The 24,150-nt window shown below is 51.2% G+C and overlaps 1 protein-coding gene and 1 long non-coding RNA gene across 8 annotated transcripts in view; one reads left to right on the plus strand and one right to left on the minus strand.

Annotated features, from left to right (window-relative positions):
- ERCC1 (ERCC excision repair 1, endonuclease non-catalytic subunit) overlaps nt 1–21,985 on the minus strand; it is a 33,357-nt gene extending 11,372 nt beyond the window's left edge. The window contains exons 1-6 of one of the 7 annotated variants that reach the window (XM_064580384.1): nt 21,688–21,985; nt 11,522–11,627; nt 10,347–10,487; nt 4,423–4,534; nt 3,978–4,193; nt 942–1,045 (exon numbers count right to left, since the gene is read on the minus strand). In XM_064580384.1, coding sequence (XP_064436454.1) covers nt 942–1,045; nt 3,978–4,193; nt 4,423–4,534; nt 10,347–10,487; nt 11,522–11,627; nt 21,688–21,745 — 737 coding nt within the window. In that variant the 5' untranslated portion in view covers nt 21,746–21,985. Of the gene's footprint in view, nt 1–941; nt 1,046–3,977; nt 4,194–4,422; nt 4,535–4,737; nt 4,788–4,867; nt 4,906–5,004; nt 6,903–7,678; nt 7,836–10,346; nt 10,488–11,521; nt 11,628–21,687 lie in introns of those variants that run through there. The other 6 variants (XM_064580379.1, XM_064580382.1, XM_064580381.1 and 3 more) reach the window with 6 other exon arrangements.
- LOC135362789 (uncharacterized) lies at nt 10,420–18,199 on the plus strand. Its single transcript, XR_010407998.1, has 2 exons — nt 10,420–10,507; nt 17,893–18,199. It is a non-coding gene; the product is annotated as an uncharacterized LOC135362789 (long non-coding RNA).
- Nucleotides 21,986–24,150: the final 2,165 nt, after the last annotated feature.

A 24,150-nucleotide genomic window follows, 5' to 3' on the forward strand; every position in this document is an offset into this window, starting at 1 on the left:
TCAGACCCAGGAGTCCAAACTCCCAGCCGCCTCCTCCCTCAGACCCAGGAGTCCAGGCCCCCAGGCCCCTCCTCCCTCAGACCCAAGAGCCCAGGCCCCCAGCCCCCTCCTCCCTCAGACCCCCAGCCCCTTCCTCTCTCAGACCCAGGAGCCCAGGCCCCTAGCCCCCTCCTCCTTCAGACCCAAGAGCCCAGGCTGTCAGCCCCCTCCTCCCTCAGACCCAGGAGTCCAGGCCCCCAGCCCCCTCCTCCCTCAGACCCAGGAGTCCAGGCCCCCAGCCCCTTCCTCCCTCAGACCCAAGAGCCCAGGCCCCCAGCCCCCTCCTCCCTCAGACCCAGGAGCCCAGGCCCCCAGCCCCTCCTCCTTCAGACCCAGGAGTCCAGGCCCCCAGGCCCCTCCTCCCTCAGACCCAGAAGTCCAGGCCCCCAGCCCCTTCTCGGACCCAGGAGTCCAGACCCCCAGCCCCTTCCTCCCTCAGGTCAAGGAACCCAAGCCCCCAGCCCCCTCCTCCCTCAGACCCAGGAGTCCAGGCCCCCAGCCCCTCCTCCCTCAGACCCAGGAGTCCAGGCCCCCAGCCCCTCCTCTCTCAGACCCAGGAGTCCAGGCCCCCAGCCCCCTCCTCCCTCAGACCCAAGAGCCCAGGCCTCCAGCCCCTCCTCCCTCAGACCCAGGAGTCCAAACTCCCAGCCGCCTCCTCCCTCAGACCCAGGAGTCCAGGCCCCCAGCCCCCTCCTCCCTCAGACCCAGGGTCTGGGCCCGCAGCTCTTCTTGCTCTGGGCACCTCCAGGCGAAGACCTCTTCCTCCCACACAAGGTCCCACCGAGGCCTAGAGCCAACAGGGCCACACCCAAAGGTCTCCCACTGAATGGTCCAAAACACGGGGGCATACCCTCCCAGGCCTCCCAGGTCTCTGGAAGGTGCGGCAGCCCCTCAGAGCTCACCTGAGGAACAGGGCACAGGTGCTCTGGCCCAAAACGTAGTCGGGAAGCACGTCACCAAACTCCCAGGGCACGTTACGCACAAACTTCAGCACGGGGTTGCCTCTCTGGGGACGGAGGAAGGGCCAAAGCCATTAACCAGGATGGCCCTGGGACCACTGCCACCCCAGGGCCCCCCTCCCCCATCGCTGTCAACACCTCGCCACCTGCTCCCTGCCTGTGCCTGTCCTCCTCCTCTTCAGAGTCTACCTCCTCAGCCTGAAATGTCCTTGGTGCTCTGGCTCTGACCTAGGCCCCTCCCCCCAGCCCTGGGCCTTAACTAAAGGGTCCCTGAATCTCTCCAGTTCAGCCCTCTCCCCTGGCCCCACGTATGTGTCCTGGGGTTGCGGGACCCTTCCTTCAGGATGTCTGCCTCATTGCATCCCAAGTGCCTTCAGCACCAGCCCTTACACCTGCCCCTCCTCCTTCGGGGACAGCCCCACCATCCAGAGACCAGAGCCTGGTCATGGACACATTCCTCTCCTCCTCCTCCTCCAGGTGGGATGTCTACCTGAGACAGGATCCTATTTTCATTTTTAAAGGATTACTTTGGGATGCCTGGGTGGCTCAGTCGGTTAAGCGTCTGCCTTCGGATCAGGTCATGATCTCAGGGTCCTGGGATCAAGCCCCGCGTCAGGCTCTCCGCTCAGCGGGGAGTCTGCTCCTCCCTCTACCCCTACCCCCTGCTCGTGCTCTCTTTCTCAAATAAATAAATAAAATATTTTTTAAAAAAGGAATCCTTTGGGCGCCTGGGTGGCTCAGTTGGTTGAGCGACTGCCTTCGGCTCAGGTCATGATCCTGGAGTCCCGGGATCGAGTCCCGCATCAGGCTCCCTGCTCAGCTGGGGGTCTGCTTCTCCCTCTGACCCTCTTCCCTCTCGTGCTCTCTCTCTCTCATTCTCTCTCTCTCAAATAAATAAATAAAATCTTTAAAAAAAAAAAAAAAGGAATCCTTTGTCCCCTTCACACCCACTAGAATGGCCAAAACGGTCAAAAAGATAGACAAGGACAGGTAGTGAGGATCTGGGCAAACTGGAACCCCCACCCACTGCTGGTGGGAACGTAAAATGATGCCTCGTTAGATAAAATGGTTTGGGAGTTCCTAAAAAAGCTCAACAGAGAGTCACCCCATGACCTAGCCTGCATAAATCCCCAAGAGAACTGAAAATCCGCGTCTACCAAAAAACCTGAACACAGATGTTCAGGGCAGCGTCTTCAGAATAACCAACAAGTACAAACAGCCCAATGGACAGCCCATCAGCTGAGGGATGTGAACCCCGGCAGGGCGCCTCCATATGCCGGGATGCTATTGGGCCCGCAAAGGGAAGGAAGGAAGCCTGGACACGCGCTACCTCGTGGAGGAACCTGAAAGCCTTACGCTGGGTGAAAGGAGCCAGATGTCAGCTGACAGACATGTGATTTGTTTGCACTTTTTGGCTATTGGGAACAAAGCTGTGGGGACTGCTCGGGCACCAGATTTTGTACGGATGTATGTTGTCATTTCTCCTGAACATCTACCTAGAAGTAGACTTGCTGGGTCATTTGGTAACTCTTATGTTTATTTATTTATTTTTTAAAGATTTTATTTTGGGGGGGATGTCTGGGTGGCTCAGTTGGTTACGCATCCGACTCTTGGTTTCGGCTCAGGTAGTTATCTCAGGGTCATGGGATCGAGCCCTGCATCAGGCTCCATGCTCAGAGGGGAGTCTGCTGGAGGTTCTCTCTCTCCCTTTGCCGCCCCCCCCACCAGCTTGCTCTCTCTCTCGCCCGCGCAAATAAATGAAATCTTTAAAATAAATTATATTTTTTAAAGTAATTACACCTAACATGGGGTTCGAACCTACAACCCTGAGATCAAGAGTCACACGCTCCACCAACTGAGCCAGCCAGGCGCCCCGGTAACTCTATGTTTAAGTGTTTGAGGAACTGCCAGACTGTTTTCCAAAGCAGCTGCACCATTGTGCATTCCCACCAGCAGCCTAGGAGGGTTCCAATTGCTCCACAGCCTCGAGACCCTTCTTTGGCCAATTGATGAGAGCCATCCTCATGGGGGTAAACTGGTACCTCAGTGTGATCACAAGCAGACGAAACCTCATTTTAAGGGCACAGATGAGTTAAGGCACTTGCTCAAGATCACACAGCTGCTGCATGCCAGAGCAGGATTCGAACTCGGGCCTGCGTTCAAGAAATCGTCTTTGAATGAAACAACAAACCCGGAGGACAGGAAATATAGCTGCACTAACGCGGTCGCACCCCCAAAAAGAAGAGTCAGGGTGGTATAGACTAAACTTTTGTGTCCCCCCCAAAACTCACATGTGGAAATCCTAACCCCCAATGGGATGGTATTAGGAGGTGAGGAGAGGCAATTAGGTCATGAGGGTGGAGCCCCCGGGAATGGGACTAGCACCCTCATAAAAGGACCCCAGAGAGCTTCTTCACCCCTTCTGCCATCTGAGGACACAATAAGACAGCAGTGTATGAACCAGGGTCCTTCCCAGACACTTTGACTGCCAGCGCCTTGATCTTGGACTTCCCAGGCTCCAGAACCGTGAGAAATAAATGTTTTCTGTTTAAACTACCCAGTCTATGGTACTTTTGTTCTAACAAAACAATATGACATGGAGCAATCTCAACCCACACGCAGTACTTGAATGGATCTATGAAAGAGGGGCCCAGCCCAGAGCACAATGGCCAGAACTCAGGGGCGCCTCGGGGGCTCAGTCGTTAAGCATTTGCCTTCGGCTCAGGTCTAGATCGCAGGGTCCTGGGATCGAGCCCCGCATCGGGCTCCCTGCTCAGCGGGAAGCCTGCTTCTTCCTCTCCCACTCCCCCTGCTTGTGTTCCCTGTCTCGCTGTCTCTCTGTCAAACAAATAAATAAAATCTTAAAAAAAAAAAAAGGCCAGAGCTCAGACTTCCTTCCACTGCCCACCAGAACTCCCCACCATAACCCATGTTTCCCACCAGAAACCTCAAAGCCCCACTTCTCCATCCCCTCCTCACCTGGCGGGGGCTCACAATGATGCTGCTGGACTTCGCCCCCGGTTTGGGGGCCTGATTGGGGGTCTCTCCTGCCAGGGGCTCTGGCCCCCTGTGGTGTGGAGCTCCAACCCCTCCTGGAGGTCCCGAGATGGCATACTCCGCATACGTCTGAGGGGCTGCCTGAGGTGAGGCCTCCACGGTGGGCAGGCTCCGGGTGGATTTGAATAAGGGCTTGACCTGTGCAGGGAAGAGAGTGCCAAAATCTAAATCGAGCCCCTTCTCCCCACTCCTCAGCCTCTGCACTGGTCCCGGCCACCACCTTCTCTCCCTTGGCCCACTGCAGTCACCTCCTCACCAGCTCCCTGTCTACACCCTTACTGTCTGTTCACTGTCATTTCACGTCCCTCTGCTCAGCGACCTCCGTGGCTCCCATCTCCCCAGTGTTCTCCTCATCTCCTCGTCCTACCCCTGCAGGAGGGGCCTCATCTTCGCCCAGCGGTATGAAGAATTTCTTCCTCGTGGGTGGCCCGGAGGGCTGCCGCACTCCCTCTTCGTCCATCCCAAGGTTCTTCTGGGGCCTGAAAATGAAGACATGGCGGCGGGCGCGAGTGAGACACCAGCGCCGGCATTCCCATCCTCCCAGCAGGAACCCCCACTCCCAGCTATCCCGCCCCCAAAATCCCGGGGCTGCACAGCATCAAATTCCAAACACCCAGTGCCCTAGATTCTTTAAAGCCCCGCCCACACGGAGCCGCCACCTTCAGCTCGCCCCGCCCCTTACCGGTCCAGGTGTTTCGTTAGCCCCGCCCCTCGAGGGCCCCACTTTCTATTCGCCCCGCCCTCACTGTTCCCCGCCTTCCGTTTGCCCAGTCCAGCCTCTGACCCCTCCGCCCCGCCCCCAGGGCTCGCACCTGATACCCTCCCCTCGCTCCATCTCGTCCCTCTCTCAGACACTGCAACGACTGATTGGCTCCTGTGGCTGCCGGTCGCCTCTCCCCACCCGCCCCTTTCGACCCAGCCCCACTGTCGGAGCGCCGCGAGGACTCACCTCCTTGCCCCCGAGCCGCGAGTAAAAAACCGGAGAGGGACCGAGGCGTCCCACCGCCGACGCGGCCAGCGCGTCCCCGGGCTCGCCCTACTTCCGGCCTCTCTAGCCCTCGATCCCGCCCTCACCGTTCCCCAGAGGGGTAGAGCTTCGAGAGGGGCGGTCCCCGCGCAGCTCTCTATGGTCCTGGAGGACTGCAGAGGTCTGGGTTGGACAGAGCCGTCGACCTAGCCGCCTGAACGTCTCTGGTTGGCGAGAAGTTCAATTTCGATGCCCTTATGAGGCACCTCCTTGTGCTCGGCCTCCGGACAGGATTCAGTGGGAGGGAAAATGACGGGAGATCAAATTAAGGTTCCTCCTCTCAGTCCAGACTTGGGTTCACATCCCAGCTCTGCCATTGACCTGGCCTCGGTTTCCACATTCATTCACTCTCATTCCACCCGTACCCCCCGAGCGCCTCCTCTGTTCCCGGCCGTGTGCCGGGCAGTGCGAGCGACTCAGCAGTGACCACTGACAACCATAGCTCCCTCCTGTCCTTCTGGAGTTCCCAGTCCAGTGGGAGAGACACACTCGGGTTCCCAAACAGTGACGACCCGCGGAGTGAGCAAGGCTGGGGGGGAGAGGGGAGGGGAGGGCCGCCGGGGAGAGGGGAGGGGAGGGGAGAGGAGGGGCCGCCCAACCCAGCCCCAGGGTAGGGAGGGGCTTCCTGGAGGAAGGGACATCTGAGCAGAGACCTGGTTGATGAGTTAGAATTAGTCATTTCCCGAAAGAACAGTATCACACTGTTCTAACTTGCGGCCCTCTGGTTACTAAGGAGAGAGAACATCTTTTTGTGAGTTTATTGGTCTTATGTAGTTTGTCTTCTGTGGATGGCTTGCTCATATCCTTTGCCCATTTTTTTAAATGGGGTTGTGTGCCCTTTTTTATTAGTCTTAATTTGTGGAGTACTTTATGGATTCCGATTTTAATTCTTAGTTATGTATATTCTAAGTATTCCCTCCTAGCTTGTACTTTGTATTTTAACTATTTATTTATTTATGTCACAGAGAATTCATAGTGTTTATTCACACCTGTTTATCACTCTGTTCGGTGCTGACTTTGGCTTTTGGTGTGTTAAGAGACCTGCCATACCCCCAAGGTCATAAATATATCCTGTAATTACTTTTTTTGTGAAGATTTTATTTACTTATTTGACAGAGAGAGACAGAGTGAGAGAAGGAACACAAGCAGGGGGAGTGGGAGAGGGAGAAGCAGGCTTCCCGCTGAGCAGGGAGCCCGACGCGGGGCTCGATCCTAGAACTCTGGGATCACGACCCGAGCTGAAGGCAGACGCCTAACGACCGAGCCACCCAGGCGCCCCTGTAATTACTTTTAATACTTTCAGAGTCTCGATTTTGTTTCTGTCTTTAATCTATATAAGACTTATTTTTGAAAATGCACTACAGTAGGAATTTATGATGAATGCAGCCAATTGTCCCAATACCATTTTTAAAAAAAATCAATCCCCAATTTTGATATTTCACCTTTATCATGAACCAAATTCCCATATATACACAGGTCTATTTCTGACATTTGTTAAGTTTTATTAATCTCTTTATCTGTTCCATCTGTTCCTTGCCTCCATGATGTACTGTTTAATGATTTTATTTTGATACGTTTTGTGATCCCATCAGGCAAGTCCCCTCTGTTCAGTTTCAAACCTGTCTTTACCGTTCTTTTTTTTTTTTTTTTTTTTTTAAGATTTTATTTATTTGACAGAGAGAAACATAGCAAGAGAGGGAACACAAGCAGGGGGAGTAAGAGAGGGAGAAGCAGGCTTCCCGCTGAGCAGGGAGCTCGATCCCAGGACCCTGGGACCATGACCTGAGCCGAAGGCAGATGCTTAACGACTGAGCCACCCAGGCGCCCCCTGTCTTTACCGTTCTTACACCTTTTCTCTTCTAGATGGATTGTAGCAGCTGCTTCTCTACTTCAGAAAGAATCCTATTGAGATTGAGATTGGAATTTCAATGAATTGATGGTTTAATTTTTTTTTTTTATTTGAGAGAGAGAGAATGAGAGACAGAGAGCACGAGAGGGAAGAGGGCAGAGGGGGAAGCAGATCCCCCGCTGAGCAGGGAGCCCGATGCGGGACTCGATCCCGGGACTCCAGGATCATGACCTGAGCCGAAGGCAGTCGCTTAACCAACTGAGCCACCCAGACGCCCGATGGTTTAATTTTTTTAAAAGATTTTATTTATTTATTTGAAAAGGAGAGAGAGCATGAGAGAAAGAGAGCACAAAGAGGGGGAGTGGCAGGCAGAGGGAGAGGGAGGGGGAGAAGCAGACTCCTGGCTGAGCAGAGCCCAACACGGGGGTGGGTGGGCGGTGGGCCTTGATCCCAGGACTCTGGGATCATGACCTGAACCAAAGGCAGACGCTTAACCCACCGAGCCACCCAGGCGCCCCAATTGATGGGTTCATTAAAAGGCATCTTCTTCATATACCTGAATATATTGACTGTCTCCATCTCTCAATGATTCCAGCTTTTGTTAGGAGCCTACTATAAAAGTTTTTTATAAATAATTTTTATTTCTAAAATTGATTCATAAATACAGTTTTGTATTAGTCTCCTAGGAGAGCTGTAACAAAGTACCCAAAACTGGGTGGCTTAAGTAACAGAAATGAATTGTCTCACCGTTCTGGAGGGTCCAAAGTCAAGGTGTTGGCAGGGTTGTGTTCCCTCCGAATGCACAAGGGAAGGATCTCTCCCAGGCCTCTCTCCTAGCTGCGGGTAGCCGCAGGAGTTTCCTGGCTTGTAGATGGCCATCTTTTCTCTGTGTATGGTCTTTTCTCTGTGTCTAAACTTCCCTGTTTTATAAAGACACCAGTCATTGGATTAGGGCCCATGCTAATGACCTCATTTTAACTTGATTATCTCTATGTAAAGACCTTATTTCCAAATAAGGTCACATTCTGAAGTACCAGGGGTTAGGACTCCAACGTATCTTTTTTGGAGGACAGGAGTCAACCCATAACAATTCTGTTACTTTTTGTAACTTTCTTCCTTCTAAATTTATTTTACTACTTGCTAGAGTCCATTCACTTCTAATTCTTTCAGAGAGCATTCTGCATAGTCATGTTCTGAGTCTTGCTACTCTCAAAATACTTTCATTTCATCCTCACAATTGGAATCTCCGATTCTGGGTTCCTAGTTATTTTTCTTGCAAAGTTAGAAGATATCGGTACTCTGTCTCCCTGGCTTCTGGGTCGCTGATAGGAAGCATACCATTCCCCTGATTCTCCCTCCTACTTATGCAGGCTCATCACTGGGTGTAATTCCCCCCCAAGGTCATCTACTAGCAGTGTGACCTTGTGCCAGTAACTCAGCTTCTCTGTGTATATCAGTTTGCTCATCTCAAAATTGGGGATGGGGTGCCTGGCTGGCTCAGTCAGTAGAGCGAGCGACTTTTGATCTCCGGACTGTGAGTTTGAGCCCCACGTTGGATGTAGCGATTACTTCAAAATAAATAAGATTGGGGGGACGCCTGGGTGGATCAGTTGGTTAAGCGTCTACCTTCAGCTCAGGTCATGATCCCAGGGTCCTGGGATCTAGCCCCGCACCGGGCTCCCTGCTCGGTGGGAAGCCTGCTTCTCCCTCTCCCAGTCCCCCTGCTTGTGTTCCCTCTCTCACTGTCTCTCTCTCTTGCTGTCAAATAAATAAATAAATAAATAAATAAATAATCTTTAAAAAAATAAAAACAAATAAATAAATAAGATGGGGATAACAATAATGGATGGATTCCGAGGATGAGTTACTAGGAACGTGCCTAAAACTGTACTTGGCACACAGTAGGTGCTTTATTTGAGTTTGTCATATATATAAAATAGCCCTAACCAAGTCCTGGACAGCAGGGGCTGGAGCTGTTGTGGCTATAGCAAGCAACTACACTGCTGGGAGCCTCAGTTTCCCCATCTGTACTGCTGAGGACTCAGTAAGACCACAGCGAACTGTATTGAGATGGACGGTTCACCCATTCCTCGAATACCTACATATTGAGCACGTACTATGGGCCAGGCAGCGGAGACACAGCGGTGAACAAGTCGGCCCAGGTCCCTGCCCTGTGGAGCTGATGGTCTCACGGAGGAGACACACCACGAGAAAGAAGCACACAAATCATAGTTTCAGGCGGCCACCCGGCTACGAAGAAGATAAAGCACGGTGCTGTGAAGCAGGTGATGCGGGAGGGGGGCTCACACTGTCACAGGATGAGAGCTCTATAAATAATAAAAATATTGCCACCAACTGGAGTCCCATCAAAATAGGTTGAGCACTTAACTATGAGCTAAGGCCTCACAATAATCTTCCCCTTAGGTATCAATAGGTCATTTGACATATGAGGGGACTGAGGCCCCAGCGACACAGAGAAGGACCATGGAAATGTATCCCTGAAATCCAAGGGCAAGAGAGTGTGTATTCTAGAAGGAGGCCAACCTGGGCGGGACTTAGTTTCTCCCTCTGGGGAATGCAATTGCCAAACAAACCTGCAACTCGAGCCTTTTCCGCCAGGGGGCGATGGCGCCCCGCAAGAGGATTTGGGGTGTAGGGAGGCGGGGAGCGGCTCCTCCAGAATCCCCCCGCCCCGCCCCGGGACAAGACCCCGCGCAGGCGGCCGCTTCGCTACTTCCGACTCGACAAAGGCCCCGCCGCGTGCGGTTAATGTGACGCTGAGCCTGTTAGTATTAGTTCGCGTGCGGCAAAGTTGCCCTCGGTTCTACATCATTTCCAAGTTTGATTTCTACTCGATTCGCCAACAGAACTTTCGGATCCTGGATTCGAAGCTTCCCGCTCCCAGAGTTGAGAGCTTGAGTATTCCACCTGTCCTCACTCTGATTCCGCGTCTCCTTCCAAACGCTCCCAAGTTCAAATCCCACCTGCAATTCCAGTTCCCCGGGTGACTTCTCGAATCTGGCCCCTGCTCCAGCCCCAAACCTTCCCCTAATCCTAACTTTGAGTTTCCTCTGCGCGTCGGAGGCATTGGAGTGGGGATGGGAATATTGGGACCCCCGCCCCTAATTCCGCCGGAGGAACTCTGGGCGGGGGGCACAGGGCCGCCATCCGAAGGCTCTGGAAGCGGGGGTGCGGCCGAGGGGCGCAGTGACCAGGCCGGCTTCCCCACCCGCCTCTAAACTTAGCCGCAGTGACGCGCGGCCCGGCGATCGCGCGGCGGGGCTGGGGACGCAGGGGGGCCAGAGCGGAGGGGGGCGGCTCTGCTCCGCGAGCCTCTATTTATAGCGCCCGGAGCCCGAAATAGCGCCGAGCGGAGCGGCCTGCATGACGCGGGAGCCGCCGGGGACTGACTCACCCGGCCCCGAGCGGCGGCCCCCGGATGGGGGGCAGTGGAGGCGCCCGGCCGCGACCCCGAGCTGTCCCGAGCACCCCTTCTGCCGGGCCGTCCCAAGTTTGCACCGGTCGCTGGGGTTGGATATGCAACAAAAGGGAGGATCTGCAGCACGAGAGACTGAGGTTAGATCAGAGGTGGGACTTCCCCGGAAGGGCCCAGAACCAAGGAACTAACTTTATTTTTTTAAGTAAGCTCTATGCCCAATGCAGGGCTTGAGCTCACGACCCTGAGATCCAGAGTCGCATGCTCTACGGACTGAGCCAGCCAGGCGCCCCTCCAGGAACTAACTTTTTACAAAAAGAGAGGTTGGGAAGGAAGGGATATTTAAAACAACAAAACAACAACAACAACAAAAAAAAACCACCCCAAATATGCACACCTATTTCCCACCAACAACAGGACCAAAGCATCTTGGGGGCAGAGAAACGCAATAACCTGGCGTTCGCCAGTTCGCCAGACCAGAGCTGTCCCCCTCTCTACTCTACGGCTCCTTGCATGCTCCTCCCACTGCCTAGAATGCCCTTGCCTGTTTCCCCATTTTTAAGAACTCGTGTCCCTGTGTCCCTTCGGGACCTGGTGCTAAGGTCAGTCCCTCACAAATGAAAACTCTGTGACCCACAAGGGCAGGGCCACGCCTGTCTCAGTCATCACCGCGTCCCTAGCACTGCCCAGAACAAGACAGGCCTCGGGGGAAATTAACTACATGCATAAAAATTGTTGGTAATAAAATGATCTTTCCCAAATTATAATAGCAAACGTTTATTGTACGCTACATGCCAGACCTGAGTCGGAGAGTCATCTCCTCTGGGTCTCACTATAACCTTAGTAGGGAGAGGTGCTTTTACTATTTTACTACTATCCCCACGTTAGAGATGAAGAAACCACAGCTCAGAGAGTATCTCAGCTCAGAGAACATAAAGCTCATCTTGCTCGTAGTCAGAGCTTTCTTTTGAACCAGGTCACCTGGTCCCCAAAGGTGTTCAGTTTCCCAGGATACTGTCTCTAGGCTTTATTGAACCCGGAGCTAAGGAATGATTCTCAAACTGCAGTCCACGGAACCCTGGGGGGGGGTTCCCCAGCATTCTTTCAATGGGTTCAAGAGGTTAAGATGTTTATAATAATATTAAGACACTTACCTGCCTTTTTCACATTCACAGTGCAGTCTGTATAATATCACACTTAACACAGCAGCAGATAGGAGGACACACAGCTCTCTTTTGTTGAGCCAGACATTAAAGTAATCTGCAAAAATTATAAAACGATGTCCCTCTTCTCATTAAATTTTTTCTTGTTTTGGAGTATATGGTTATTTCAATTAAAAAATATATTATTTTATGTTGACATGAAATTGTTTATTTTTTAGCTTGTATTTTTTTTTATTTTTTTTAAGATTTTATTTATTCGTTTGAGAGAGAGAGCAGAGAGAGAGAGAACGCGCACGAGCAGGGGTGAAGGGCAGAGGGAAGAGGGACAAGTAGACTCCCCGCTAAGCAGGGAGCCTGACGCAGGGCTTGGTCCCAGGACCCTGGGATCATGACCTGAGCAGAAGGCAGATGCTTAACCAACTGAGCCACCCAGGCGCCCCTAAATTACTTTTTTTAATTTTTTTTTTTAGTTTTGACTCTTTAAATTATTTATTTTTTTAATGAATCAAATGTTTTTTAAATTTCTTAGTTTTAATTTATAATGCAATAAATATTGAAAGATATAATGCACATTAAAAATAACTCTTTGAAGGAAAAAAAATCCCAACTCTTTGGAGTCCTCAATAATTTTTAAGAGCATAAGGGGTCCTGAGACCAAAAAGTTTACAAATCACTGAACTAATAATCATATACACCTGATAAGTGTTATATAACGGACAAGGATGTGAAACATTGGGGCACCTGGGTGGCTCAGCCGGTTAAGCGTCTGCCTTCGGCTCAGGTCATGATCCCAGGGTCCTGGGATCGAGCCCCGCATCGGGCTCCTTGCTCGGCGGGGAGCCCGCTTCTCCCTCTCCCACTCCCCCTGCTTGTGCTCTCTCTCTGTGTCAAATAAATAAATAACATCTTTTAAAAAAAGAAGAAGAATGTGGAACATCATTTCAACTGAGGACAGGAGAGGTTTCTCTGTCAAAGGAACATTTAAGAAGAGATCTAAAGGGGCACCTGGCTGGCTCAGGCAGTAGAGCATGCAACTCTTGATCTTGGGGTTGTGCTTTCAAGTCCCACAATTGGGTGTGGAGCCTACTTAAATAAATAAATACACACATACCTACAAACATACATAAAATAAAAGACCTAAAGAATGGGGCGCCTGGGTGGCTCAGTTGGTTACCGACTGCCTTCGGCTCAGGTCATGATCCTGGAGTCCCGGGATTGAGTCCCGCATTGTGCTCCCTGCTCAGTAGGGAGTCTGCTTCTTCCTCTGACCTTTCTCTTTCTCATGCTCTCTGTCTTTCATTCTCTCTCTCTCAAATAAATAAATAAAATCTTTAAATAAAAAAAAAAAAGACCTAAAGAATGAATGGGAATTGGCTAGGTGAAGGGTGGGAGAGCTTTCAAGGTGGTAGGAATGGCTTGTGCAAAGATCCTGTGGTAAGAAATTGGCTAGGTGAGTTTGAAAAACACAAGGCTAAGCAATCAAGGGACCAGATTTTGTAAGGCCTTGAAAGCTACAGTTAGTACTTTAGATTTTATTCTGAGTGGAGAATGAACTGTAGGGGAAGCAAGGATGGAAGCAGGAAGACCAGTGAGAAAGTGACTACCAGTAAGATGGTAACCTGGACTAGGGTGACAGATAGTCAGTGGCAAAGCTTAGGTTTGAGGGACTAGCAGTAACAGGAACCAGAATTGCAGACTGGGGAAGAAAGATGAGAATTCTGGCTGAGCCTCCTCAGGTTGTTGAAACCTTTGCGACATCCCAGGGGGAAGGTCAAAGAGACAGAAGGGAGTTCCAGGTTCAAGACTAAAATCTGAGAGTCACAAGGGGGCACCTTGGTGGCTCAGTCGGTTGAACATCCAACTCTTCGTTTTGGCTCAGGTCATGATCTCAGGGTTGTGGGATCAAGCCCCGCGTCTGGCTCAGTGTGAAGTCGGCTTGTTCCTCTCCCTCTGCTCCTCCCCCAATCGCACTTTCTCTCTCTCTCTCAGATAAATAAATACACTCTATTAAAAAAAAAAAATCTGAGGGGTGCCTAGGTGGCTTAGTCGTTAAGCATCTGCCTTTGGCTCAGGTCATGATCCCAGGGTCCTGGGATGGAGCCCTGCATCGGGCTCCCTGCTCTGCGGGAAGCCTGCTTCTCCCTCTCCCACTCCCCCTGCTTGTGTTCCCTCTCTCACTGTGTCTCTGTCAGATAAATAAATAAAATCTTAAAAAAAAAAAAATCTGAGAGTCACCAGTGTCCATGCAGGTGGTATTTTTCTAGTTTGTTAACTCCATATTTTTATTATAATTTCTAGATGATTACTGCTATTAAACATTGTTGGTTAAGGGCGCCTGGGTGGCTCAGTCGTTAAGCGTCTGCCTTCGGCTCAGGTCATGATCCCAGGGTCCTGGGATCGAGCCCCGCGTTGGGCTCCCTGCTCGGTGGGAAGCCTGCTTCTCCCTCTCCCACTCCCCCTGCTTATGTTCCTGCTCTCGCTATGTCTCTCTCTGTCAAAAAAATTAAAAAAAAAAACAAAAACATTGTTGGTTAGAGACCTACACTGTTGGGCCCCTGGCTGGCTCAGTCAGAAGAGCTTGCGACTCTTGATCTTGGGGTTGTGAGTTTGAGTCCCACCCTGGATGTAGAGTTTACTTAAAGATCTTTTTTTTAAAAAGATTTTATTTATTTATTTGACAGAGAGAGACAGCGAGAGAGGGAACACAAGCAGCGGGAGTGGGAGAGGGAGAGGCAGGCTTCCCGCTGAGCAGGGGGCTGGATGCAGGGCTCAGTCCCAGGACCCTGGGATCATGACCTGAGCCGAAGGCAGATGCTTAACGACTGAGCCACCCAGGCGCCCCGAGTTCACTTAAAAATCTTAAAAACAAAACAAAACAAAAGATTTCTAACTATCTTTGTATTTTTTTAAAAATATTTTATTTATTTGAGAGAGAGAGTGAGAGAGAGGGGGTAGGGTCAGAGGGAGAAGCAGACTCCTCGCCAAGCAGGGAGCCCGATGCAGGACTCGATCCCGGGACTCCAGGATCATGACCTGAGCCAAAGGCAGTCGCTTAACCAACTGAGCCACCCAGGCGCCCTATCTTTGTATTTTTAATAACAGATAAAATTCTATTAACACAAATATTTGGTGGTTGGCCTTCAAACAGGCAATCTGGCCAAATTCTCATACTAAAACAGTTTGCTGATCCTTTTAGTTTTTCCTTGAAGATGATCCAAATGGCAGTTTTCTCTCTTGCCTTCTGATCTTTCCATCTCATTTATTTTTCTTGTCTTATAGCATTTGCAAAGACTTCCAGGACTGTGTCAAATGGTAAAGTTGATTGATTCTCATGCACTGTACATCACAATCCTCTAAGATGACTTATCTCATTATGCCCATTTTATAGAGGGAGAAGCTGAGGCAGAGAGAAGTTACTCTCTTGCCCAAGGCCACACAAACAGTCAAACCAGGATTCCAACCAAAGCTTGTGTTCTCAACCACCGCCTTAAAAGAAAACTCAACAAGCATTCTATATATTTTTTCCAACAGGCAAAATACCCTGCAAGTTTCCACAGGGACCTCTGAATCTTGGATGAGGAAGGTGGGGGAGTGCTGAGGTCTGGTTCTGGCTCCGCCCCCTTGCCTAGACTCAGTTTCTTCTTGTGATGGAGGGTTGGAAGAGATGGTATCTGAAAGCCACAGAAACTCCGCCTTTGGAGTGGAGGAGACAGGCCCCCAAATAGATTGTATTCATTTCCTGTGGCTGCCTAACAAAGTACCACAAACTTGGGTACTGCTTGGTGGCTTAAAACAACAGAAATTTATTCTCTCACCATTCTAGAGGCCGGAAATCCTAAATCCAGGTGTCTGGCAGCAGGGCCACACTCCCCACGCCCCCCGAAGATTCTGGGGAAATCCTTCCTTGCCTCTTGCAGCTTCTGGTGACTCCAGGCACTCCTGGGGCTTATTGCCGGATCACTCCAGTTTCTGTGTTGGTCTTCATGAAGCTTCTCCTCTACTATCTGTGTCCAATCGCCCTCTGCCTTTCTCTTGTGAGGACACTCGCTGTTGGGTTGAGGGGCTGCTTGGATAATCCAAAATGATCTCATCTTGAGAGCCTTCCCTTAATTACATCTGCAGAGACCCTTTGTTCAAATCAGCTCACATCCACAGGGCTCAGGTGGACATATCTTGGGCGGGGAAGGGGTGCATCATTCAACCCATTACACAGATCAAACGAGAAAACTGAGAACAGGGAAGTACGCGGCAGAGTTTGGACGGGGAGGTGTCCAGAGCTTTGTGATTGCCTGTTCCAGCGTGGAATGGTGGAGCCCCCTCCCTTGAGAACCCAGGTGACCTGTATGTCCTACACAAGGCTGTTAGAGGTTGTGTGTGCTGCCTACGTACTCCGGACATCCTCCACTTCGAAGATGGGAAGTCTTGAAAGGAGTTTTCCTTCTTCAACTGTTTTAAAGATTTTATTTATTTGAGAGAGAGAGAGCAGGGGGACGAGCAGAGGGAGAACAAGCAGACTCCATGCCGAGCACAGAGCCCCATGGGGGGCTTGATCTCATGACCCTGAGATCATGACCTGAGCAGAAACCAAGAGCGGGATGCCTAACTGACTGAGCCACCCAGGTGTCCCCCATTCTTCAACTGTTAACGTGGGGTCGAGGGACCTTCTCTTGCACAAAAACTCCAAACAGTCCCGCATCGGGCTCCCTGCTCGGCAGGGAGTCTGCTTCTCCCTCTGACCCTCCCCCCTCTCATGTGCTTGCTCTCTCTCGTTCTCTCTCTCTCAAATAAATAAAATAAAATCTTTAAAATAAAAAAGAATTAATAAAAAAAAAACTCCAAACAATAGTAAAAGCACTTTACAATAGTAAAGCAACAATAGTAAAAACACTCACACAGCACTTAATTATGCCAAACTCCATTCTAAGTGTTTATTTTTATTTTTTTAAAGATTTTATTTATTTATTTGAGAGAATGAGAGAGAGCCCAAGAGGGGGTAGGGTCAGAGGGAGAAGCAGACTCCCTCCTCAGGGAGCCTGATGCAGGACTCAATCCCGGGGACTCCGGGATCATGACCTGAGCCAAAAGCAGTCGATTAACCAACTGAGCCACCTAGGCACCCTAAGTCCCTAAGTGTTTAATATCTATTAGCTCACTTAATCCCCACAAAATCCCTATGAGTTCCTTTTATAGAAGAATAAACTGAGGTGCCAAGAGGTTGGAATTACAGGTTGGAAGTTACAGAGCCAATATTAGAACCCCGCAGTCTGGCTTCAGAGTCTACGGTCTTTTTTTTTTCTTTTTTTTTTAAGATTTTATTTATTTGTTTGACAGAGAGAGAGAGTACATGCACATGAGCAGAGGAGAGACAGAAGCAGACTCCCTGCTGAGCAGGGAGCCCGATGTGGGACTTGATCCCAGGACCCTGAGATCATGACCTGAGCCAAAGGCAGATGCTAAATTGACTGAGCCACCCAGGGGCCCCAGAGTCTAGGGTCTTGACTCTAAGCCAAGACACTGTCTCTTGGGGACACACTGTCATGTGTTAAATCTGGACTTTGATGGGAGCACCTGGATGGCTCAGTCAGTTAAGTGGCTGGCTCTTGATTTCAGCTCAGGTCATGATCTCGGGGTGGTGAGATCGAGCCCCATGTGGGGCTCCACATTTCAACACAAAGTCGGCTTGAGATTCTCTCTCTCCCTCTGCCCCTCCCCCTGCTCCCTCTCTCCCCTTCTCTCTCTCCCTCTCTCTCTGAAATAAATAAATAAATCTTCAGGGGCACCTGGGTGGTTCAGATGGTTAAGCATCTGCCTTCGGCTCAGGTCATGATCTCAGGGTCCTGGGATCAAGCCCTGTGCGTTGGGCTCCCTGCTCAGTGGGGAGTCAGCTTCTCCCTCTCCCTCTACCCCTCTCCTCCCTCTCTCTCTCTCTGTCAAATAAATATTTTTATTTATTTATTTGACAGAGAGAGACACAACTAGAGAGGGAACACAAGCAGGGGGAGTGGGAGAAGCAGGCTCCCAGCTGAGCAAGGAGCCAGATGTGGGCCTGGAACCCAGGACCCTGGGATCATGACCTGAGCCGAAGGCAGACGCTTAATGACTGAGCCACCAGGCGCCCCTTAAAAAATCTTTTAAAAAAATCTGGACTTCGGGGCACCTGGCTGGCTCATTCCGAAGGACATGTGACTCTTGATCTTGGGGTTGTGAGTTTGAGCCTCATGTTGGGTGTAGAGATTATTAAAAAAATAAACTTAAAAAATTGTGGATATTAAGTACACGTTGATATAATGTTTGCATATATTTGGTTAAATAATATACACAAACAGAATTATTTTCACCTGTTTCTTTTTACTTTTTTTTAGGGTGGCTACTAGAACATTCAAACTTAAACACGCGGCCTGCGTCGTATTTTTCACGGGCAGCTCTGGTCCATGGAATTTGCCCTCAGCACATTCTCCATCTGGGGCCACTGAACCTCGGGATTTCTTATGATCTGCTAGAATAATCCATGCCAGAAGCACCTTCAAGTGGAGTGACGGACACTCGTGTCAGAACGTGGCCTCTAAAGGATGTTCTGAAATCCTTGCTGCCATCAGGCCCAGATTGAGAGGATTTTCTGGCCACTCTGTATATAGAGTTTATTTTTTATTCATAAATTACCTAAGTGTGTGTCTCTACTGAAAATGCTATAAAATCAACTCTTACAAAGCTGAGATAAATACTCAACGTAACTGGACAAGTCAGGCTGCCTCAAGGTTGAGAATTCACGTCCTGACTCTGTCCCTTCCCTCGCTGTGATTCCTTTGGTAAGTCACTTGTCTTCACTGGGGCTCAGTTCCTTCATCCAGAAAGTGGGAATGTTTGTTTCTGGCCCTGAGGGGTATTGGGGGAACTCCGTGAGGTAAATGTGCAAGGCGGGGGTGGGGGTGGGGAGATGGCATGCCTGGATGGCTCCGTCTGTTAATGTCTGCCTTCGGCTCGGGTCATGATCCCAGGGTCCTGGGATCGAGCCCCACATCAGGCTCCCTGCTCAGTGGGGAGTCTGCTTCTCCCCTTCCTTCCAGCTCGTGCTCTCTCTCACTATCTCTGTCTCTCTCAAATTAATAAATAAATTAAATATTTTTTAAAAATAATAAAAGATAGGGCGCCTGGGTGGCTCAGTCGTTAAGCATCTGCCTTCGGCTCAGGTCGTGATCCCAGAGTCCTGGGATCGAGCCCCGCATCGGGCTCCCCGCACCACGGGGAAGCCTGCTTCTCCCTCTCCTACTCCCCCTGCTTGTGTTCCCTCTCTCACTATGTTTCTCTCTGTCAAATAATAAATAAAATCTTAAAAATAATAATAATAATAATAAAAGATAGAATGAAGAGGAGGGACAAGCTATGGGGGGAAACAGAAAGAAGGCATCCAGGATGAGGCCAGGCCTGTGGTCCAGGAGATGGGGTCAGTGGTGGGCCTATGCCTGAGCTGGGGACCCTGGAGGAGGAGGCACAGGGAGCTGCAGAGGTCAGGGTGAAATCCTGTGGGACATCCAAGAGGAGGCATCCAAGAGCTGCCAGACACTTGGATCTAGAGTGCAGAAGAGATGGCAGAGCTGAGAGCGGGAGGCTGTCAGAGCTCAGACAGGGCTGAAATCCTGACAGTGGGAGAAGGTGGAGGGTGCAGCAGGGTAACCTCACATCAGCCAGCCAGGACTGTGGGAAGTGGCCTGGCCCAGGAGAGCAGCCTCAGGCCCCAGGTTCTCATGTCGGTCTACGCCTTGGGGACATGGAGATGGGCAGATCCAGAGCCCACAGGAGTGCCCAATCAGTGGAAGTGCCCAGACTCACACAAGCAGTCCATGCCTCCATGGGGGAGGGGGGTGATGAATGCAGGCTCCAGGAAGTACAGAGATCTATTTCCAAGGACTAGGGACAGTGGAAGCATCAGGACCAGTTTCTGGAGAGGGCTTGGAGAGGGAAAGTGAATTAATCAGAAGTCTCTCAGCTTCAAGAGCAAACATGTTTAGGGAAATGTATTGTCTCACATTACAAAAGGAAAAAAAAAAAAAAAAAGGCCAAGGGGTCACACCAGCTTCAGCCACAGCTTGATCCAGGAGCTCAAATATGATATGAAGTCATTGTCCAATCTCAGGGTTCCATATTTCTCTGATTTTTTTTCTCTGGAGGACTTTCCTTGAGGTAGTAAACGTGGCCCCAGCAGCTTAGGGCTCACATCCCACCCTCTTAGTGACCCCAAAGGGAAGAAAGGTCTCCTGCCCAGGGGTTCCATTACTCACAAACTGGATTGGACCCCATGTTTACCCTTGAAACAAGCACTGTGATCAGAAGGCAGAAGAACTGGAATGCTCTGATTGGCTGGGCCTGGATCATGTTCCCTTTCCCAGAAAGGGAGAGTGGGGTGAGATAAACAGGTGTACTGAAATTTAGAAAGGGGTGGTTTCCCAAAGGACAAGCAGAGGCAGAAGGCTGGCAAAGCTACAGATGTCCATGTGGCTGGGAGAAATGGGAGGTGGGGAAATAGCTTCCTCACCTGTTAATAGAGCATGGGAATAGTACCTTATCTCTTAGGTCTAGAGAGAAGATTCAGTGAAATAATGCAGGTGAGGCATTTAGCAGACTTTTCTGCGAAGAACAGGCTAGGTGCTGAATAAATAGCACCTTTTTTTTTTTTTTTTTAAGATTTTAAGTAATCTCTACACCCAACGTGGGGCTGAACTTACAGCCTGAGATCAAGAGTCACACACTTATGGGAGCCAACCAGGCGCTCCTGCAGCTATAATTTTCAAAACAGTAATCAATATTACCACCGCTGAGGATGGACGGTACCTATATGCTGGGAGGTAATAAGCTCCCAGGCACTGGATGAGACCTAGAGTTGAACAATCATACACTGGAAGATCATGTAGTCTACATTCTGCAAGCTCAGTGCCCAACTGGTTTCTCTCCAGGCTGGGTTTTTTTTTAAGATTTTATTTATTTGACAGAGAGAGAGGGAACACAAGCAGGGGGAGTAGGAGAGGGAGAAGCAGGCTTCCCGCTGAGCAGAGAGCCTGATGTGGGGCTCGATCCCAGGACCCTGGGACCATGACCAGAGCCAAAGGCAGATGCTTAACAACTGAGCCACCCAAGCGCCCCCCTTTTTTTTTTCTTAAATAAAGATTTTTATTTATTTATTTGAGAGAGAGAGAGAACGAGCAGTGGGGAGGGGCAGAGGGAGAGAGGAAGAGAAGCAGACTCCCTGCTGAGCAGGAATCACCATTTGGGGCTCCATCCCAGGACACAGAGATTATGATCTGAACCGAAGGCAGCCGCTTAACTGACTAAGCCACCCAGGTGCCCTCTCTCCAGGCTTCTGCCTCCAGGTCTGTGAAATGGGATGAGGGGGTTGAATTAAAACACAAGGTCGGGTCACCTTGGTGGCTCAGTTGGCTAAGCGCCTGCCTTTGGCTGGGGTCATGATCCCAGAGTCCTGGGATCGAGTCCTGAATGGAGCTTTTTGCTCAGCGGGGAGCCTGCTTCTCCCTCTGTCTGCCACTCCCCCTGCTTGTGTTCTCTATCTCTGACAAATAAATAAATAAATAAATAAATAAATAAATAAATAAATAAATAAATAAAATCTTTAAAAAAAATAAAACACAAGGTCGTTTTAGATGCCCCTTCTCATCAGGTTGCAGCCATATCACTTCCTCAGAAAAAGGCCTTGCCTGACTACTCTTGCCAAAATATCCTCATTCATTCATTCATTCATTCATTCATTCATTCATTCATTCATTCAGGTAATCTCTATACCCAGTGTGGGGCTCAAACTCACCACCCTGAGGTCAAGAATCACATGCTCTACCTCCGACTGAGCCAGCCAGCCGCCCCATCCCCCTTTATTTTAATATATCATCCCATCTTACTTTCCTTACAGCACTTACTACAATCTGAAAACATCTTATTTACTTTCTGTCTCCCCATTAGAACATTAGCCTCACGAGGGCAGGACTCTCGGTCTGTCTTGTTCACTGCTCTGAGGCCCAGGTCACCCGCCACAGTGCCCGGCACACGGCCCACCCTTGATAAACATCCGTTGAATAACGAGATAAATACCACTTCTGAGAGGCAGTGAGTTCCCCATTAAGAGAGGTAGCCAGGCTGAAGCAGAGGGATCGTACCTCGCAATTCATGCTGCAAGGCCCCAACCCGGGTCCTCTCCAGCCTCAGTTTCCTCATTAATAAAATGGGTCCGCGGGCGGCTGGACCCCTGGCTCGGCTCCTGCCTGCGATCCCCGCGGGGGCCGCCAGGGGGCGCGGCGTCTCTGCCCAAAGCCCGCCTGCGGCCGCCCGAGCCCCGGTGGACGCGTCCCGACGTTCCTGGAACGTTCTGAGCCCCGGCGAGCGGAACCCGGGAGGCTCGAGCGGATGCGAGGCGTCCGGAGCCGGCGGGCCGGGCTCCTCGCCGCGCAGGGGGGCGGGCGGGAGGGAGGTGACTCAGGCGCGCGCCCCCGGCCCCCAGTTCTCGCGAGGGGGCGCGCACGGCCTCGGGAACCCGCGCGGCGCCGCGTCCATTTTTACCCGAGCGCCGCTAAAAATAGTCGCCGCGCTCGGAGCCGAGCCCGAAATAGCCGCCCCCAGATAAGGCAGGACGACTCAGCGCTTCCGGGGAGCGGAAGGGGAGGCAGCGGGGGGCGGAGGATGGTGCCGGGCTCCGCGGGGCCTCGCCGCGCAGTCCCGGCCGGTACCCGCCCCCCCGCCCTGGCCACCGCGCTGCCCCCAGCCTGTCCCCAGCCTGGCTTCACCCCCCCCCCACTGCCCCCCTCGCATTGCCCATCTCCTGTCCCCGTCCACCCTCAGCTTCCCCTCCATCCCTCATCCCTGACCGCTGGCCCTCCTCTCCCCTTCCCTCTCCCAATCTTCAGTCCCAGCCCTGCCCTGCGACCGTGTCCCCAACGGGTATTCATCCCCAGCCCTCAACCTGCCCGTCCCGGAGCCCTGGCCCTATTCTCCCTCAGCCACAGCACCGATCTGTTGCCTTTCTGAATCTGCCTCTGCCCCCCTCCCCATCCCGTTTCTCAGCCCAACTTCTGACGGGCAGGGGTGGGTTGCGGGGGAGATGGGGAGATCACAGGAAATCAGACAAGCTGAGTGTTGGTGGGGAGGCTCTTTGACTTCTTGGTTTGTTTCTACAGTGGACCCGGTAGGTTTAGGTCTGGGTCTGTGTCAGTTTCCTCAGCCGATGCCCAGCGTTAGGATTCAGGCTGGGGCCAAGACTCGGGTCTTCCGTCACCGATATTGGGGTCGTCAGAGTCAGGGCACAGCCCAGCACTCCCTGTTTTGTTCCCAATCCTAAATCCCCTACAGTTCTTTCCTCCTTTGCAAGTCAGTGATCGGACACAACAGCTCCAGGCCTGGGGACAGGGAGTAGGACAGCCAGAACCCTGCTTCCTCTGGGCCTAGGTGTCCCCTTTGCACTTGGATCCTCTAAGGCACCTTCCTATTCTGATATCCTGTGACTCTCAGTGTTTAGTCCAAGAATCAGCCTCAAGGAATCTTACACCGCATTTTCCAAAGGTTCAAAGCCAATACCGACATCTAGTCTCTGAAACATCATAGGACAGAGGAACTGCCTGTCCTGTGTGGCCCCGGGAAGCAGGGTGTAGTGGACAGATGTTGGTTCAGGCAGAACTGCTTGGCTGTGGATGGAAGGCCTCAAGTGGTGGTAAGGTCCCTGACCCTAGAGGACACCAAGCTTCAGCCAGGTGCCCGTTCATTTTGTTGTCTGGATTGCTGGGGGACCTCACCACCAGGCAAAGGGACTGAACTGGAAGGTCTTTAAGGCATGAAGAATCATGTATTTGGGATCAAGGAATTAAGAAGCTGGAAAAGTCTGCAAGGACCAGACTGAACTGGGTCCTGTAGGCCATGCTGAGGAGCCTGGACTACTCCCCCAAGGGCACTGGGGAGTCATGGCAGGTTCTGTGCAGTGGAGAGACAAGGACAGATTTATGCTTTAGTCAGATCTTTCCAGCCTTGTGGAGGTAGGCTGGGGAGGGGAGTAGGAGGACAGAGCAGATATGAGAGAGAGGAGGCAGGAAGGACCAGACTTGGTGGCCAAGAGACTGTGGAGGGACGGGAGCCTGTGGGAGGAGGCCCAGGTCCCTGCCCAGGTGTCAGGGTGGATGGTGGGGTCTCCCCTGAGATGAGGCCTAGGAGGAGGAAGGAGCAGGTGTGGGTGGAGGATACCCAGATAAGTTCCTAAGTCAGTCCAGAGATGGTAAATTTTAAATAGTGAGGGTTTTTTTTTAATTTTTGGAAAATGTATTGGCAAAATCAAAGTCATACCTTGAAAAAGTACATTTCCCGCCTCCCTCTGATCCCCATTTCTCACTGTTAGCTATTTCTTGGGTATATTGGCCAACAGGATTCAAAGAGCTCTCACCATGTCCTTCCTTGCCTGAGTTAAATCCGGCCCAGCAATGCCCTTGCTCAAATCACCACTCAGTGTGTGGGCCAGGCACCAGTGCTGTGCCCATCTTAGAGAAGTGAAAACTGAGGCCTGGAGAGGTGCATGGAGGTCCTTTCACCTGCCTGGCTCTGACAGCTTTTCAAAATTGAAGGCATGGGAACTGGTGAGGTCA

Source organism: Mirounga angustirostris, unplaced genomic scaffold, assembly GCF_029215605.1.
Source record: "Mirounga angustirostris isolate CCGP_5_RB_7025 unplaced genomic scaffold, mMirAng1.0.hap1 SCAF_16, whole genome shotgun sequence".
Taxonomy (NCBI): Eukaryota; Metazoa; Chordata; class Mammalia; order Carnivora; family Phocidae; genus Mirounga; species Mirounga angustirostris.